The sequence below is a fragment of the Odontesthes bonariensis genome, chromosome 15 (assembly GCF_027942865.1).
Source record: "Odontesthes bonariensis isolate fOdoBon6 chromosome 15, fOdoBon6.hap1, whole genome shotgun sequence".
NCBI lineage: Eukaryota > Metazoa > Chordata > Actinopteri > Atheriniformes > Atherinopsidae > Odontesthes > Odontesthes bonariensis.
Genome location: NC_134520.1, coordinates 18832202 through 18849361, shown reverse-complemented (window position 1 = coordinate 18849361; position 17160 = coordinate 18832202). Strand labels below are relative to the sequence as shown.

The window sequence follows — 17160 nt, the reverse complement described above, 5'->3', positions numbered from 1 at the left end:
TGCTGTCAGCACTAAAACAACATGTGGTCACGACTTCTGAATACATCACATCCTACTTAAATACCAGAACACATAAAGGCACAAACATATCATTTTTAGAAACAATGAAAGCTTTATTTACAGAGTCAAATTTGATTTCATTAACAAATATATACTATGTACATATTTGCAAAGTAAACACTGTTTATTTTACAACCACCATTCAGGTCACACTAACAGTGGGTCTAATTGGATAGACGGTATATTTACATCCAAAAAAAAAGAATTGTACAAGTCTTCCGAGTGTCTTTAACACACTCACGGAACATTATTATAAATATTCATAAACATTTCAAAAGGTGAAGAGGGAAATCTAGTCTGACGGAGTTACTCTGATAAATATTTTTTGTGCCAATCTTTTAAAAATTCTTCTACTCCGATCAAACCAAACGTCTGATTTAAAGCAAGGCTGCTCCAACTCCCTCTGAAGAGCACCGACTCCAGACCAGCAGGATGGGAGCAATCTCCCCTTACGCCCAAACAGCTCGAAGCTACTACTAAAACATTCATTTTATTTACAGACTACAGCAGAGGTCGAAGCTGTTTGGTCCATACATTAAAAACAACAAATAGGATCTAGTACTGCATAGTTACAGAGGGGAACTTAACCTCGTCCCACATACAATCAATTCAAAAGGAAGACGCCAGAGGATTTGCAATAAAGCTTTGCGGAAAAAGTTGCCAAGGTTACTAATCATGTCGCTACTACTGTTATATATACACGCCTTCAGACCGGGCATACGAGTCATACAGCATGGAGATATTGGTATTAAACGGTTTTGGTCTTATTCTACATTACATAATTTACAGTTTGAACATACATCTTAGCAACAATCAGAACACTGACAGTAGAAAAAAAAGAAGACTCAAGTTTAAGGTCACTTAAGCTCCAGTCAGAAAGGATTAGAGAGCTCGGTCATACTTTGTACAAAGTTCTGCTGGATCAAAGCAGCACTGACAGTGAGACCCAAATAAGCCCTTGGATGCAGCCCTACGTGCTCGCCCACATCACTCCAATGACTCACACTGTGAAGCCTGTTGACTGAAGCACAAATGCACGGGTGACTTGACACAAAACAGGGAACTTGATTTGGACAAACGTTTGGAAAACCTCTGCTACCAGACTATGAGAGTGAGAGAGCGATAAGGCAGAAACTGAAGGACTGGTGCATCCAAAAAAAAAAAGAAAAAAAAAAAAAAAAAGAGGGGGAGCCGTATGGGGACCTTTTACAAAATGGTACTATACAAGAAACATGAGAAAAAAGAAAAAAAGAAAGAGGTCCATAGGATGCTGAGACGTCAAGAAAATCAAGTTATAAATCTGTAAGTTAACTTAAGGAGGCACTTAAATGGAGCATGGAGAAAGAATACCTAAGTTCAGACTCGCTGATTGCTGTCAATCGAGATGTATCAGAAGCAAACGGAGGATGTGACTGTGCTGAATCACGACCAGGTGCTTTTTGGGGGCAAATGTTCTGTTGGAAACCTTTACCACAGAAACCTATGAGGAACAAAAGGACAACTGCACGTCTCTAATAAGAGAAGTACATGGACTGTAGGGTTAGTCAGGCTCAAATCCAGCATTTCAGTACAACCCCAAAATCTGGTTATAAAAAAACCTCAAGTCAAGCCCACCGCCAGTCCTCTGTGTCCCACTTACATACCATGCGCTTACGTGAGTGATGCTGTTCAGCTGAGCTCCAAAAAGCAGCTCGATGAATTCTACAGCCAGCATATAGATAAAACTTTGACGTCACTTGTGTTGCATAACGCTGCTAAAACGGAGACGCAGCTGGAGGTGAAGAGGAACGACGCTGTTACCGGCTGCGATCACTGCACATAAAAAAAAAAGAAGCAGCCTTCTGTGATGAAGCACAAATCGTTGGAGAGGCCTCTTCTCTGAAGGCTAACATGTTTTCAACCTATGGACACCGGTACACAGTCTGCTTCACAATATTTACATACGGTATGGCAGTGGGACACAGTGATTGCAACTTCACAAGTCACACAGTTAGTCAAACAATTTCAGTGAATTATTAACATCGCAACTATAAATATTAAAAGATCCCCCCACATTCTTTTTCCTGGTTTTTCCCCACACGTTGTGGTGCCATGTTCACATTTCCATTGTGCTTTTACAATAACGTTAGAATTTCTCTGCGCGATGCAAAAAATGAGGTCATCCCACGATGCCGACGGGATCGTTAAACCATTCTGAACGTTTCTCTCTGCTTTAAGCAAGCGTTTCCACACAATAAATAATCAGGGAGCGCAGAACTTTTCTCAGAAATCTGAACCCCGTGACGTTTCCAATACAGTGCAGCCCGACCACAACGGATCAGGTTTTTTCTGGGGGGAGAAAAGGTTTGATACTTTCTGCATAGCTCCAAAATGTACATATAATTCATTAATAGAATTATGTTTCACCCAATGCCACAGCAAAAAAGTGGCTTGTAGAGCCAACCATTGAATGGCTACATAAGTGGGCCAAAATATAAACTGTAATCTAAACGGTCTCCATTTGAGGCAAACGTACAGGCTGCACTGTATATTCTTTCGTTAAAGGTTCGTTACAAAATTTAACATTTCACTGCTGTTCCGACTGGATGCAATACTGAATATCCACAATGGAACAGCGAGCTTAGCAGCATTCTGGACTTCACCGTGCTTAGAAAAGGAACAGTCCGTACCATCAACGCATCTACTCATTCTCCTAAAATCACCAGTCCAGGAGGAGAGAACTGAGACCAGATGGTGTGAAGGTTTAGGAAGGCTGGACTGCTTCAGAGGTGTCTTGTGTGTCAAACATTTTTTTTTTTTTTAATCATCAATACAGTTTGCAGAGGCAAATTGAGCAAGTAATGTCACAGACATAACCGTAAGTCGTTCAGCTGACGGTCAATAGTGGAACTGAAAGGCATCAGAGGATTGCTGTTGGCACGCGAGCTGGTGTTGGATAGAGGGGCGTTTCGTTGTCTGGGGGTTCACTGCAGTGAGGAAAGATTTAAGGGGATTTAAGAAGGAGGAGTACTTTGAAGTCTGAGCCATCAGGATATCGTGTCTCTTTTGGCCCTGGTTTCAGAAATGAGCGAGAACACATTTGCAGTGTCTTTAAGCAACGCGTCGAAGATGCTGTCGGCCAGCTGCATCTTTACAAACAGCTCGTCCTCGTCGTAATTGACCCACTGGGCCTCCTCCTCGTGGAGCTCCTGAACCTGAGAGACAAAGAGGCTTAGCTACAAAAACTGAGAGACCGACAGTTGTTCAAACTGCAATTAATTACTTTAGGGAGGAACATTTGCTAAATGGAAGATTAGCCAGCGCTCAACCTCTGTCATGTCCTTTTTTTTTTTTTTTTTTTTTTTTTAAATCTGACCCTCAGACTCTTACTGTAGCATGACTGACTTTTTAGCTAAAACTTTTTCCCTTCTCAGAAAAAGTAGACGCTTCCGTCCAATTGTTGAGCAAACTGAAACAAAATTAAAATGTTGACAAGTAGAAAACATGCACCAGTATTTCGCTGGTTACTCCTTCACAGAACTCAATAACTCAACTAGGGGCATAACACTAAATTTGTTTAGGTTTAAAAACCTAAACATGGAAGTTCTAAATGTCTTTAAAAATGATTTCAAAAGTATTTGATGTGGCCAATAACTTTTTTTTTGGTAAAATAATAATAATAATAATAATAATAATAATAATAATAAAGGCCAAACAAATAATCGGAGGCCTACCAGTATGTGATCGACTCGGTCCCGCTTCTTTCTGCCAAATTTCAACATCTTCTGCCAGTCGGTCTTCTGGCTCAGATCTTGGGTCAGACCATACAGTTTTAGCACTTCAGCTGTGACAAATTCCTGTTCAACAATATGAGGGGAAAAAGGGAAAAAAACACAGAGCACTGCGTCATCTTACGTGGAAAAGACTGACAACGTATTCACGTGACTGTAAAAGAACTTTTGGACTGCTGATAACAAGGGAGCAAACCGACAAAGCCATCTGAGAGCTTAGCAGAGAAGAAACAAAGCGCTGGAAGTCTCACTGTGGTCTAAATATCAAGAGGTATTATTATTATTATTTTATTTACCTTTATTTAACCAGGCAAGCAATTAAGAACAAAAATTCTTATTTTCAATTGCAGTGTTCAGGTAAAATAGCTTTAAAGCTACACACACAGCTGACTCCGCATGTATTGGCACAGCTGAACTATGCGCAAACCTTGAAGTTAACGAAATTATTCAACAAAAACGTGTCTGAATAAGAGTAACAATCATTCACTCGAAGGCTGGTCACACACTATATATATATATATATATATATATATATATATATATATATATATATAGAGATAGAGATAGAGAGATAATATCAAACAAAAGATTTTTACTTTAATTGGTATTAGAAAAAATTATTTATTACTAAATGGGACACTGTTTGCCAGTTATAAACTGTTACTTTCTCTGCTGCTGGTGACTGTCCAGCACAACTATACCTGGATTTTGTTGATGTCTCCAGATGTTTTGACTCTGTGAACTGAGGAGGTCTTAACACGGCGCGGTTTGACCCACTGAGGTTGATCAGTGTTGGGGTCTTCAGCGTAGATCTCCTTTAGTATCTCCCACGTCAGGTCAAACACAGCCTACAGGAGGAAAATGACATGAGACAAGAGAGAGAAAAAATGTTCGTATTAAAGCCTGGCTCAGAACTGAGCTTAAACTCTCAGCTCGAGTAAATGCAAGTATTATCTTTTCAATCAAATAATCGGAGTAACTAAAGACACATGTGGGGCAATAAACTGAAGGTTTGAAGCAGCACAGGGATAGTGAAATAACTGTTGTCTGGCCTCTAATCTCAGTGGTCAGAGTAAATTTTACTATAGCTGCAGTCTGGCTGCTTCTGGAGCACCCAAAAACAAAGTCTGAGTTTAAATGTTGTATTTTTAAACAGTAACAACTACTGTGAATGAAAGGTGGAAGTAAAATGCTGGAAATCTGTCCACTGGAACTCCATTTTGGCCATGGATCCTGTGGTGCTCATGGAGGGGGCCGAGGAAAAGACCTCCGAAGAGAACACAGTAACTGGAAAAGGTCGGTGCAGTGAAAAATGCACCTTTGGAATGTCCTTTCCTCAACTTCCTCCATTTCAACTGCAGCAACCAGGGGCTAAACATGCTTCCTGGTGAGATATTTTAAAACTGGTCTGCGAAGGAGGTTATATGTCTTTAAATGACCCAATACCTTCGGGGTGGGGCTTTCAGCGCTTAACATTTCTGATCGACTGAGTATTCCCAGTGTTTTATTTCTCCATCTTACATTGAATTGCACCCACAGCTCTTGACAGCTGATAACTTTAAACTGTCCCAGAGGATGTTACTGGACACAGTATTTTATTTATTCTTTTGTTTTTTTGCTTCTTGGTTAGCAAACTTCTTTTTTCCCCCCGTCTTTTTACCTTTTTGTAGCTGCGGATGGAAAGGGCCTCCTGGTCTTGGCTGCTGGAATCTTTACCAAGAAACTCTAAAGAAGGTGTAGGGTTTGACAGTTGTGCAACAGTTAGAGCTCCCTCTCTGCCCAGGTCACAGGTCACCCAGATCTCCCGTGCGGCAGCGTGGACCATTTTCTCCACCTCAGTGGCTGAGTGGGGCACAACCATGGCCGGCTGCTCGGGTAGTTTTGGAGGCATGGGCAGGGGTAGCTCGGGTCTAGGTGGAGTTTTTACCTGTGGTTCCCCACCTAATGATGAAACCATGCCTCCCATAGGCTGCCCGGCTGATGGGGGAGATCTCGCAGGTTCACCTCCCAGCTTTGCCTCTTCTTTCTGTTTGAGTCTCTGCTGTTCTCTACGTGAGCTGAGGCCAAAGTCCTCATCAAACCAGTCCTGGTCATCACCTATCTCATCGAACAGTTCACGGCTCAGCTCCAGCTCAGCGAGTCGCTTGGCGAGCTCTTCTTGACCACTAGCTCCAAACACTGGACTTTCCTGTTGAGAAAAAGAAAAGCCCCATTACATACAAATCAGAGTTTTCCACTTGAAGTGTTTCTGTTCTTGGCGACCTTTAAGATAGAAAAACTTTCGGCAGAGACCACCAAATTCAATAGTCAGTCAACATAAGGTTGGACTTTGGCTGAACACTTCCTCGTCAAATAAACCTGTTCTGTTTGTCCGTGCTTGATAAAATCACTGTTGGGGTTTCCTCACAAACGCATGACATCTTTACAATTCAGCCAATCATTACTGAACACGTCATCACAAGTTACTGATGACATGTTATTGGTGCTAAGTGATAACTGCCCAACACAGGGAGGCAAAAGGTTATATATTTGTAGAAAATGTCTGCCAATACAGTCAAGAGTCATAAATACACTCACTGGTTGGTTACACAGCTCTGGAGAGGACAGTTCCTGTTTTTCAGCAGGCAGAAAGAAGGGTAGACCATCTTTTTGTTGGACTGAAGCGATCCATTTTTCCTCGTCATCGTTCACACCAAACAAACATCCATTCGTCTGGTTGGCAGTTCTGATCTTCTGCTCTTTAGACTTTCTTATTTCCGCAAACTGTTTCACAGTGTCTTTCACAAAGTTGTTGAGAAGCTTGTCCGCAAATGTGTCCAGCAAATCTCTGTCCTTCTGTTCTCGCTTATCATTATCGATTGCTGTGGTAAGATCAGTAGGAGTAAAGTGCTGTTTAGAATCCATGTCCTCTCTCTTCACGAGGGCGGCTGACTCCTTGTTATTCTGCTTCACCGGCCCGCTTTCATCCAGGTCAGAGATGAGGAAAGTTTGTGATGCATCTCCAAAATCCAAAATGATGTCCCCAGCGTTGCCATTAGAAATCGGAGGTCTGGATTCTTTGTGGTGCTGTGAATTGAGGTAGGATCTGGCCAAAAGTGGATCCTGATTCTCCTCATCCATCACCTTTTTATCTCCAGACTCAGTGTCTTTATGAGAAGTGTGTTCATTTTCATTTTCACTTTCCAGATTTTCGTGTTTTTGGGAATCGTCCTCAATTTTTTTGTGTTTATTCCCGTTTTTATCTGACAAATCGTCAAGGAACGAGTCTTCATCCTCTGTGGTGTCTGTATAGAGCTCAAACTTTTCTGGGAGGTGAGTGATTTTGTCCGGAGGAGCAAAGATACCGTGGCACTCCTCACATTCAAAGTACACTACTCCATCATAAGTGCCATTGTTGCTGCCCTCAGACTTATCCAACTCCACACCTGCCCAGAAGCCATTGGCAAAACTGGTTGGACCTTTGAATCTCAGAGTGCCAGGCTGAACACTGCCAACAAGAACCCGATCTCCAACGTTAAAACTTGGCATTTCATCTTCAACAGGAGAGGGAGAGATGGGTGATGCTTGGCTGGAATTAATGCTGTTGTCATTTTTTAAATCTTCCTTCTGCTGATCGAGATCTAGTAGTCTTCCAACTTGGTGGCTAAGTTCACTCATGCCAGAATGTTGACTCAGCTCCTCAGATATGTCCTCCTCTACCACTTCATCTTGGCTGTCACATGGAGGGGATTTGCTAGGGGAGTCCTTTCTTGAAACCTTAATTTCAGTAGGGGAACCTGAGATTGGAGACTCAGGCTTAGAATTATAATGCTCTTGTCGAGGTGAAGAACCTACCGACTCAAAGTCATCGTGATAACCATCTGCTATGGGAGAAATCTCCATATCCCGTGTAGGTGCCTCCTTATTTGAGGAGAGGGCAACTGGTTCAGGGGAGTTACTGGCTGAAGAGTAGCCTGCATGTGGTGAAGTTTCCAGGTCCACTGCAGCCGAAAGAGGCTGACCAGAGGTGGTAACATGGGACATAAAATCTTCCTCCAATTTAGATGTCTCGCTGGGTTTCATTCGTTTATCCTGTTCAAGGCAAAAAGATGGAGGATGCTGATGTTCTTGATCCACGAGCGAGGGAACATGCTCAGGTGTAAACAACCTCTCCTGGGGGTCAAGTACGTCTTGATTCTCGAGTTTGAGAAGTTGCTGGGAATCTTCCTCTTCAAACCTAGAGCTTTCTTCCACCTCAAACTCTTCCTGAATATCAGATCTATCATCAGATAAAACTCTCTCATCCCCGGACTCTGCCCTGGACGAAGGCCTCAAAAGACTCTCTAATGATTGATGGCTTCTCTGTCCTGGGGTTGCACTTTGTGGTTCACCATTAACTTCCCCAGTTGGAGTCAGAGGCTCTTCATCAGACAAGTCTTTAGGCAGAGAGGTAGATCTGCCATCATCTTCCCGAGGAAAGGCATCTACCATAATAAAAAGAGAGTCCCATTATCACTGGAACATTTTTGTGATAACATATTTCAAATGAATACAGTAAACTGTAATTATGACATTGTAAACCACTCACCGCGATCTAATGATGCATCAGTGAGGGTCCTTTCAGAGTGAGAGTTTATGCTGGTGTCAGACCTGAAAAGGAGCGATTTGCTTTTAAGGGATCGCTGTGGATTTCTACATTTATTTTACATTTTCAGATATTGTCGTTTTCTGTACCTGTGTGGAGATGGTTTAGTTGCGGACCGCTCTAAAATGGAGTTGGAAACTCTGTTCTGTGAGTTGATGTCAGATGTCGAGTCTGGCTCCTTGTTCAGTTCTGCCTTAGTTTTTTCAATGAAGTTATTATAGTTCTAAAAAGAAAAAAGGAGTAGAACAGTTAAGAGTTGATGATGCGATTATGAAACTTATGATTATGAAAAAAATATAAAATTATAGAGAATCTGCTAATAAAGAACTAAAGAAAAAAGTTATTTTAAGTTTCAATACAGCAACAATTTACCTCCAGTTGTTTCAATAGGCTTGCCTCCTGTGCCTTCAGACGCTCTTTGTGACGCTTCTTCTGCTCTTTCTTCAGCTGGTAAGCCATAAACTTCCGTTTTCTGAGCTCTTCCTTTAGGGCCTTGATACGATTTTCAATGTCACTCTGGTCTGAAGTGGTTTCTGGAGGCAAATTTAGATGATAAATCACAGCTAGAATGTGAAACCGGTGCCAGACCTATGATTAGCAATAGGTAATCCAACATTGACCCCACTCAAACACATTTCTTTGGGGATTACTGTACATTTTCTTTACCAGGAGAGAATAAAGTTCATTTTCATAAACACAATGAACAAAGAGCATTATGAAGCTTGAGGGTTTATAAAGTTGTCTGAAAATGAATGAAACATATAATCCTGGCCAGGCAAAACTGCTTTGCAATAACCAAGTGCAATAGGAAGTGTAAACCTCTCATATCACACAGCTAAGCAGGTTAAGTATCGGAGAAATGCCTGCAAAATCTCCCCTGGCAGCATCACATTATGCGAGAGTGCCAGAAGTATCGCTGCGATATGTCCACTCATTGCTTTTAGCTTTCACATGTTGTCTGAGAACAGTTTTAATCTGCAAAAATAGGTATGTGGGTGTGTATCACAAGGGTAACTCACCAGACTGTATGGCCACAGGAGGATCAGGAGGCTGAGTAGATACCTCAGTGGGTGTCTGGGAGGTGGAGTGGAGCTGCATCTTGGTTTTACTGCTGCCATCTGAAGGAGAGGCAGCAGAGCTGTAGCTGCCTTTGAGGAGAGAAGACTAAAAACAGGAAGAGGAGGAAGAAGGGATGCTCTTATTACTTCAGAAGATTACATCATGGTCAGAGAGACTGAGGAAAGCCTACATTAATATTTCACATGCTTAAAATCACCTATGGCTGTTACTCAGCAAGTATAAAACAAAGCAAAAACAGGAAGTACAGTATACTGTATAATAAATATGTATGGTCAGATATGAAGCAATTTAATATGGAATGAGCTGAAGGTGAACAGCAGGGACCCATAAGTTAAAGCTGAAATACACATAAATAAAAACATTTTTAAAAATAGCATACTTTTCTACTAGGTGGCTGTGACACCGAAGTAAAGTCCTGGGTGTAATTTGCAGGGCTGCTCTGGACCGAAGCCAAAGGCATTTCAGAGACTGAGGCAGGTTGTGCTGAGGTGGGACTTCCCAGTTGCTGAGATCCCGGTCCCTCTGTGCGTATACTGGACTCAGGTGTCACAGAGGAGCAGTCGCCCTCGCTCACAAACTCTGAAAATGAAACAGATTAATATTAAGTCATTTTTCCTATAGAGTGTTGTTGATCTAGTTTCCAAAACCATGTGCTGTAAGAAAAAAATGTTGAGAAGGAAAACTTGCTCGTTAAAAATAAAAATAAAAAGATCGGCGAGGCGAGTATATTTATTTATAAATGCGTCAATGAAGCCTTTAGTTTCTGACACATTTCTCAAAGATTGAGAAAAATGCCGAGGCCATCTGGCTGCTCACGAAGGAGTCACCGCAGGTCACCACCTGTGAATTCCTCCCAATGGTAAGATGGATTGGGAGGTCCAACTCATCCTTTCTGCATCCTCTGATCTCCCTGCAATCAGTCACTGAATGCTACCAAGAGTGTGTTCTTCTCTGCTGCCTCCTCCCTCCCTTGATGACTGAACGCTGAGAAAGAGAGCTACAGTTCTGTTGCGAGGCTCCACCACTCAGCTGCGTTATTAGCACTACTTTCCTTAATGCAGCAGGGGAGAGGAGTGTTGGAAGAGCTTTATTGCTGACAGAGGGAGGAATAATGACGGTCTCTGTGAAAGGGGGATTCTTTTTTGATGTTTGATGTGTCAAAACAAATTATCCAGCGTTAATGGTAAAGTGAAAAGTAACATATTTATTTGGTTGTGTTAATTAAACACATGTACAAATTCTTCCCAAATGATTCTAGAAAGGCGAATTCTTTCCAATCAAATCTAATAAATTATCTTAATACTGTAATATTAAACTTTCTTAGTTTACTTTAAGCCTGGGAGCAACTTGGCATACACTTACAATGAGAGAGTCTCACCTTTCTCACTGTCAGTTCTGGGCTCAGAGCTCTGGTGGTGACTGGGGTGGGAGCTAATTTCAGAGATTTCCAGTCGCTGACTCTCTGAAATGTCAAGATCCTTGTCCAGAGTTTTCTTCCGGTCCCACACAGCCAAGGCCTCCTTCTCCATTCTACGCACCTCTGCCTCCTCCTGGTCCAGTCGTTGTTTCCACTGCAGCAGCTCTTCAGCATGGTGACGCCTCTGCATCAGCTGCTGCTCTCTCTTGGTCAGGAACCTGCAGAGGTGGTTGATGACAACAAAGGGGAAAAGAAAGGAGGGGTGAAGAAAAAAAATGGATAAAAAGATCCAAAAAAGAGAGATGGAGATGATGAGGAGACAGATGAGGAAATAATGAGTAGGGTAAAGGCAAGGAGAACAGGGGAGGCAGTGATGATGGAGAGAAAAGAAGCAGGACATCAAGCACAAGAAAAGGTTAAATGGGACCTTTCAGAAGATAGCTGACCCAAATCACCAACACATCCAGCTATTACTTCAAACTCACCTCAATCCTCTGTCCCACACACACAAAAGCAAACGAATATCCAATACATGCACATCAAATAATCATCCAAATATAGAGATGTACAAGTACCCATCAAACAAAAAAGTGATGAAATATCAATTGGGGGAAAAGGGGAGCAGAAATAATAGCGAAGATGTCAGATTCATGCATCAGACTCAAACCCAGGGGTTGTTTGTTATGCTTAGTCTCACTCACACACAAACCCACACTCACAGCAAATAGATTCAGCAGTTACAGGAGATTTAGTAAAAAACTAAAAAAAAAAGCAGGTCCTTAAGTAAAGTCAATACAGCCTCTATGCGAGTCCCTTTGATATCATTCTTTGCACTTACCGCTATTCTCAACCATTGAGGGCAACATTGTCTCGCAAAGCCAATGGAACTGTGTACTTTTTCAGTCCATCTTACAGGATGACTTATTCATACATAACTCTGTAGTTATCTGTAAACATAAAGTGCAGTCAGGTATAGCTGTTTGGAATGGTATCTCCCACAGCTATGGGTACCATTACAGTGCAGTATTATTTAGCCTTGATCTAATTTAGAGGCTTTTCTCTTGACCTAATGTATACTGATGACAGCCTCGCTTCTCAAGAAGACGACTGTGGGGTTCCTTAGTGCCTTCCCAAACTCTATTACAGCCAATGCCCATCTGTACCTATTATACCATACTATGCAATAGTTACATAATAAGGGAGCTAGTTAAGATTTACTGGGCTCATTAAATAGATAGGCCACTCTATCTTTAGGCTATTCTCTGCAAAATCCTTTACTTCCAAGCCAAAGGGTGGCTTAATGTCAAAACATTGACCACCCAATAGCCACAGTGTTACTCAGCAATTTTTCAAAACACCTTTTTTTTTTTTTAAATAAATCATTCTAAGATGGAGGGAATAAAGGGATAATAATAAATAAAAGGTAAGAGCTGCAAATTAAAGGGATGAGAAATAAGAGAAAACAGCTTTGAGTCTGAGATTAATATCCAACAAGGAAGGCTCCTATTAAATAAACATAACCTTTGACTGTCACAAAACATTTTCATTTAAATCTTAAGTTTCAAATACATGCCTTCTTATGCAAGACAGGATTCTGTGTCTAACTGACAATACAAATGAACACGAATATGTTGGATTCAAGTTGAAGTTGTCAAAAGATTTGCTTATTTAAGCAGCTTTCCTTGGGCACCTTTTCAGCTCTCATTTAAACATCTTTCCCACACAAACTCCATTCTCGGACGTTAAAAACCTCTTAATATCCCACAAACCAAACAAAAGCACACACACACACACACACATTCAATTATTCATCATCCACCATTCCACCCCCACAAGGTCCCAGTGCCAGTGGATGGACACAAGCATGTCCCATGGGGTGGGGTTGGAGATGAGGCAGAGCAGGGCTTTGGTGCAGAGGTAGAGAGCACTGTACAGTACCTGACCAACTGGTTGTAGATAAAGAGCTGGAATTTAGGGTGGAGGTTGGGAAGACAGACACTGAGGGAGGCCCAGTGGTGGGCCGTGAACACAGAGAAGAAGTAGTGGACAGGGGAACAGTGTCTACAACACACAAGCACGCGACAAAGTCAAAAGAGCCACACAAACATGAGGAGTGGACATACACGACACATACAGACACACGTGGAGTAAAAAACACACACACGACGCAGAGGGAAGACACAAGTAGAGAGAAAGGGAGAAAGTGGTATGAGAAGATGTGGTTTTACTGCACCCAAGGTGCCAGTCTGTGGGCATCTGTTAGGAAATGGTTATTCTTAAAGAAAATCCGTAATGAGACACGCTTACTAACGGTCGGTTTCTCAATTTTTAACTTGCTACGGGTGCATCCATTTAGCTTTTTGGGTTTCTGTGCTACCGTGTTCAGTACCTGCATGTGCTTAAAAGAAAACCCCAACATCTGAAAATAGAAGTTAGTGGACATAACTACAGCTCCACAATTACAAGGACAGCCTAAGTTGGGGGCTTACTGTTGAACAGCAGTTTCTCAAACAACCTCTAGAGCCACTTAGGAAAGAGGATGTAAACTGAACTGAACCATCAGCTATGGTGTAGATTCACTGTAGGGACACATATCCAGCTTTAGATGAAGTGACTACAGTTGTGTTACTGAGTTACTTTAAATGCATTGAGAAATCCTGTTAGCGTTGATCAGTCAGGACGGCAGTAATAGAGTATTAGGAAAAAAAAAACACAAGCAAGATAATGCACAGATGATCAGACATAAATGTGGAATTTTAAGTTTTGCTAAATCTCAATCATTTCACAGATATCTGAACCCATTTGTGTCGACCTGGAAAATCATCATTTATAAATGTAAATAGAAAACCACCATGTTAGAACTGTTTTGATACCTTTGTTGAATGTTGTTGTGGAGGTTGGTGGATTCAATGGTTTGGCCTAGTGATCTGCACCATTATGCCATTTCAAAAAGACTATATATGAAGTCATGGTATTATTGTTGTGTTTCAATGTTGAAACATCAGTCTTAACCTCTGTGGCATGGTTTGCAACTATGCGTACAACCCAGACACCAGCTCCAAATTGCAATCCATCCAAAGGAAAACCAAGCACATGGCTATTTAACCTTTCAGCACAAATGGGTGTTTCAGATGCCTTTTTTTAAACCCATCACATCGCACATATCATTTACACCATTATCTACAGATCAGAATGTGCTCCTAAGAAAAACGTGAAGCCTGGAAACAGCGACAGTGCCAAAGCAATCTGTGCACGTTTCCTATCATGCCTCAAACGTAACCGTCCTGTTTGTATTTACGTTAATGTGCATCCTCAAGGTTCAACCTTTCAACTTCACTATGGCAGCTACGCTATGACCGCTGGCTTATTACGAAGTGTTCACGTGACGTAAAACTGCTCATACAATCACAACTTCCTTCCTGCCACTATTGCCTCTCAATCAACAGGGGTGTTGAAAAATACACCAGTTCACAAAAGAATTGTGATTCCTACTGAACTACGATTTAGAACGGATTAGAAAAAAAATTATGAAATTCTGTACAGGCAGATAAAGAGGACATCCATCGCCTCCATCTCAAAAGACCTATGCATGTACAGCAGAAATGAAAACAATTCTTTTGATAAATAACAGACAACTATATCAAAATTCGTCATAGTTGCACATAAGTTTTTGACAGAGAAAGCGCTTACCTTAACTGAACAAAGACATATGGGTAAAAGTTACTTTTTGATGCCTTACATGATATCAGTTTTATAGCATTTCATCTCAGTATAGGGAAATGTCAATGTGGAAGCATTGAATCACACAGTATGGATGGGAGCAATGTAAAAAAACAAACAAACAAAAAACAAAACAGAAATCATAATGACTTCTACCTGGTTTCTACAGAAAGAGGACCTAAATAAACCCTCAAAATACATGAATACTGACCTATGATTTATATCCAAGTTTTAAATCCTAACCCTCCAAACAATTAACACAATTGTTTGAGTTTCCTGGTCACAAGAGGTTCTACAATCACCCGACCAAAGCTGCAGTGGAACTACAACTCCAAACGGTTTCTTTTAGATGAGATTAAAGGGATGTAGGAAAAGTTACAGAATGTACAATCTGCATGTCTCGTCTGGAACTAAAAGGTCACAATTAGTGAGATTACATGGCCTGACCATTATTTAGCACCGCCTCACTTTGTTCTGTCAAAGTCTGGACCTGTTAAATCTGGACCTGTGGGGCATTCTTTAAAAAAAAAAAAAAAAAAACACTGCTTAAGTTTGTAAAAATCTGAAATAACAAAGATGTTCATGGAATAACAAAACAGATCATGCTTATCCTCACATCCACAGCAGATTAAAGAGCAAGAAAGAAGATGATATGACCTATTGCTGTTAGTTCTTATTGGGTTTGGTGCCAAATTAAAGATTTTATCTAAAAAAAAATCCTATATGTTATCTAAATATCTAAACTGTCTTACAAATTGTAACAAACTTTTAGCCAAGGGGTAAACGTGTTAAAAGAACTGTGCAATATATTAGCAGTAATGGGGTGAAGGCTAATAAATACTGAGCTTGTGGTCAAATGAAAAGAATAAAAACATAGATAAATTATAGATTCTAAGTCTGACTTCTGATCCTTTACAGAGAAATATAGGAAAATTAAATGAAGTCTTTACTTTTCATCCATGTGAGAGCGCATTTTCTTCAGCTTCTGCATGATGCTGCTGGTCTCACTTCCAGAAATGGAGAGAGAGGGAGAGGGACTGCGGATATCATCAGGAAGCCTCATATTAGCAGAGGCTGGCTCCGACCTTGGGGGCTCAAACACTGGAGTCTCCTAAAAGATGTACAATAAACACACACAGGGACCATTAATTAGTGATGTCAATCTATATAATGTGGGACCATAAATACCTCAAAATGTATACATTTTTCCTGTATGAACCGAGGGCAAATGCAGCACTTACAGGTGGAGTTTCACCCTCAGCACATTTGAGTCGCTCCTTTAGTCTGAGTGTTGAGTTTCTCATGCGTTCAATCTCTTCTTGCTGTTTCAGCAACAGCTGCCTTTCTTTTCTTGCTGCTCTGTTGGCTTCCTGGAGCCGCTTGATCTCAGCCTAAAAAATAAATAAATAAATAAGAAAAGCGAGAAAGATCATTGGTGGCAGTCCACCCAAAAACTCAATGCTAAATTGACCCTTGATGTTATTCTGGTTTGCCCTCCAGGTACCTGCTCCTGCTGTAGTTTAATCAGAAGTCCCCTCTGCTTCTTCCTGATTGGTGGCATTTTATCATCTTCGCCTTTGTCTCGAAGCCTCTTTTTCTGGAGCTCAAGCCAGGCCAGCTCAGTTCTCGTCTTCTCCTTCAGCGCTTTCTGGCGAAGATGCAGCAGAGAGCTCTGGTGGTGTAGTCTTACCTCCTCGTCCTTCATGTACTGACGCACCATGTCCATTGTGAACTGGGAAAAGCTGTCCTGGCCACCAGAAAAGGCTATGTGCGTGTCTTGAGACTGTGGTAACATGTCGGAGAGAAGGTTGAGATATGACAGGAATTGAAAAAAATATTAAAAGCATAAGACAAGTTCACAAGGGTAAGAAATAAAATGGGGGGGAGCACAAGCAGTAATATTTTTCAAAGGTAATCAAGGAGGAGCACTAAGAGGAAAATTAGAAGAGTTCAATTAGCATATTAGGGCAAAAAATAGATTAATAAATGTTACAAATTCCCACCTGCCTTGCATGACAACCACAGATGCACAAGAGTTTTTGTGCACGACCCTTACCTTAAAGGTATTGTGTGTCTCTGTCCCTGGAACCACTGTTACATTGTGACTGGCTCCATCGTCCTCTGATTCCTCGTGGTGGCGAGATTTCTTTTCCATAGTTCCACGGCGATGTGCCTCAGAGGGCAGCAGAGAACGGAAAGAGCGTTCCTCTATCTCATCTTCCGTCATGGACTCATCAAACTTAAGGGAATACTCGGTGGCCACTGATGTGCTCTCTCCTGAAGGATCAGAGACAACATCAGCTCAGTTTATACTGTAACTTTACATAAACTGTCCTGACTACTGGTAGAGGGTAAAGTGGGACATTATGCGGAAACAAAGTTTTGTTTTTTGTAATTATAAAACCATTCATTTTTTTCCCCCTCACATTTTTTCCTTAAATCTGGTTAAGATACACTAACCTGACTGTTAAATGAGTGTAATGGGAATA

At 41.3% G+C, this 17160-nt stretch overlaps 1 protein-coding gene across 2 annotated transcripts in view; it reads right to left on the bottom strand.

Annotated features, from left to right (window-relative positions):
• Window positions 1–92: 92 nt before the first annotated feature.
• Window positions 93–17160, bottom strand: part of cep350 (centrosomal protein 350) — a 35004-nt gene continuing 17936 nt past the window's right edge. The window contains exons 23-38 of one of the 2 annotated variants that reach the window (XM_075485343.1): window positions 16728–16948; window positions 16176–16454; window positions 15913–16062; window positions 15622–15782; window positions 12890–13012; window positions 10913–11169; window positions 9914–10113; window positions 9474–9618; window positions 8827–8987; window positions 8544–8677; window positions 8398–8459; window positions 6408–8293; window positions 5491–6018; window positions 4532–4678; window positions 3774–3896; window positions 93–3254 (exon numbers count right to left, since the gene is read on the bottom strand). In XM_075485343.1, coding sequence (XP_075341458.1) covers window positions 3087–3254; window positions 3774–3896; window positions 4532–4678; window positions 5491–6018; window positions 6408–8293; window positions 8398–8459; window positions 8544–8677; window positions 8827–8987; window positions 9474–9618; window positions 9914–10113; window positions 10913–11169; window positions 12890–13012; window positions 15622–15782; window positions 15913–16062; window positions 16176–16454; window positions 16728–16948 — 4745 coding nt within the window. In that variant the 3' untranslated portion in view covers window positions 93–3086. The remainder of the gene's footprint in view (window positions 3255–3773; window positions 3897–4531; window positions 4679–5490; window positions 6019–6407; window positions 8294–8397; window positions 8460–8543; window positions 8678–8826; window positions 8988–9473; window positions 9619–9913; window positions 10114–10912; window positions 11170–12889; window positions 13013–15621; window positions 15783–15912; window positions 16063–16175; window positions 16455–16727; window positions 16949–17160) is intronic. The other variant, XM_075485345.1, reaches the window with a different exon arrangement.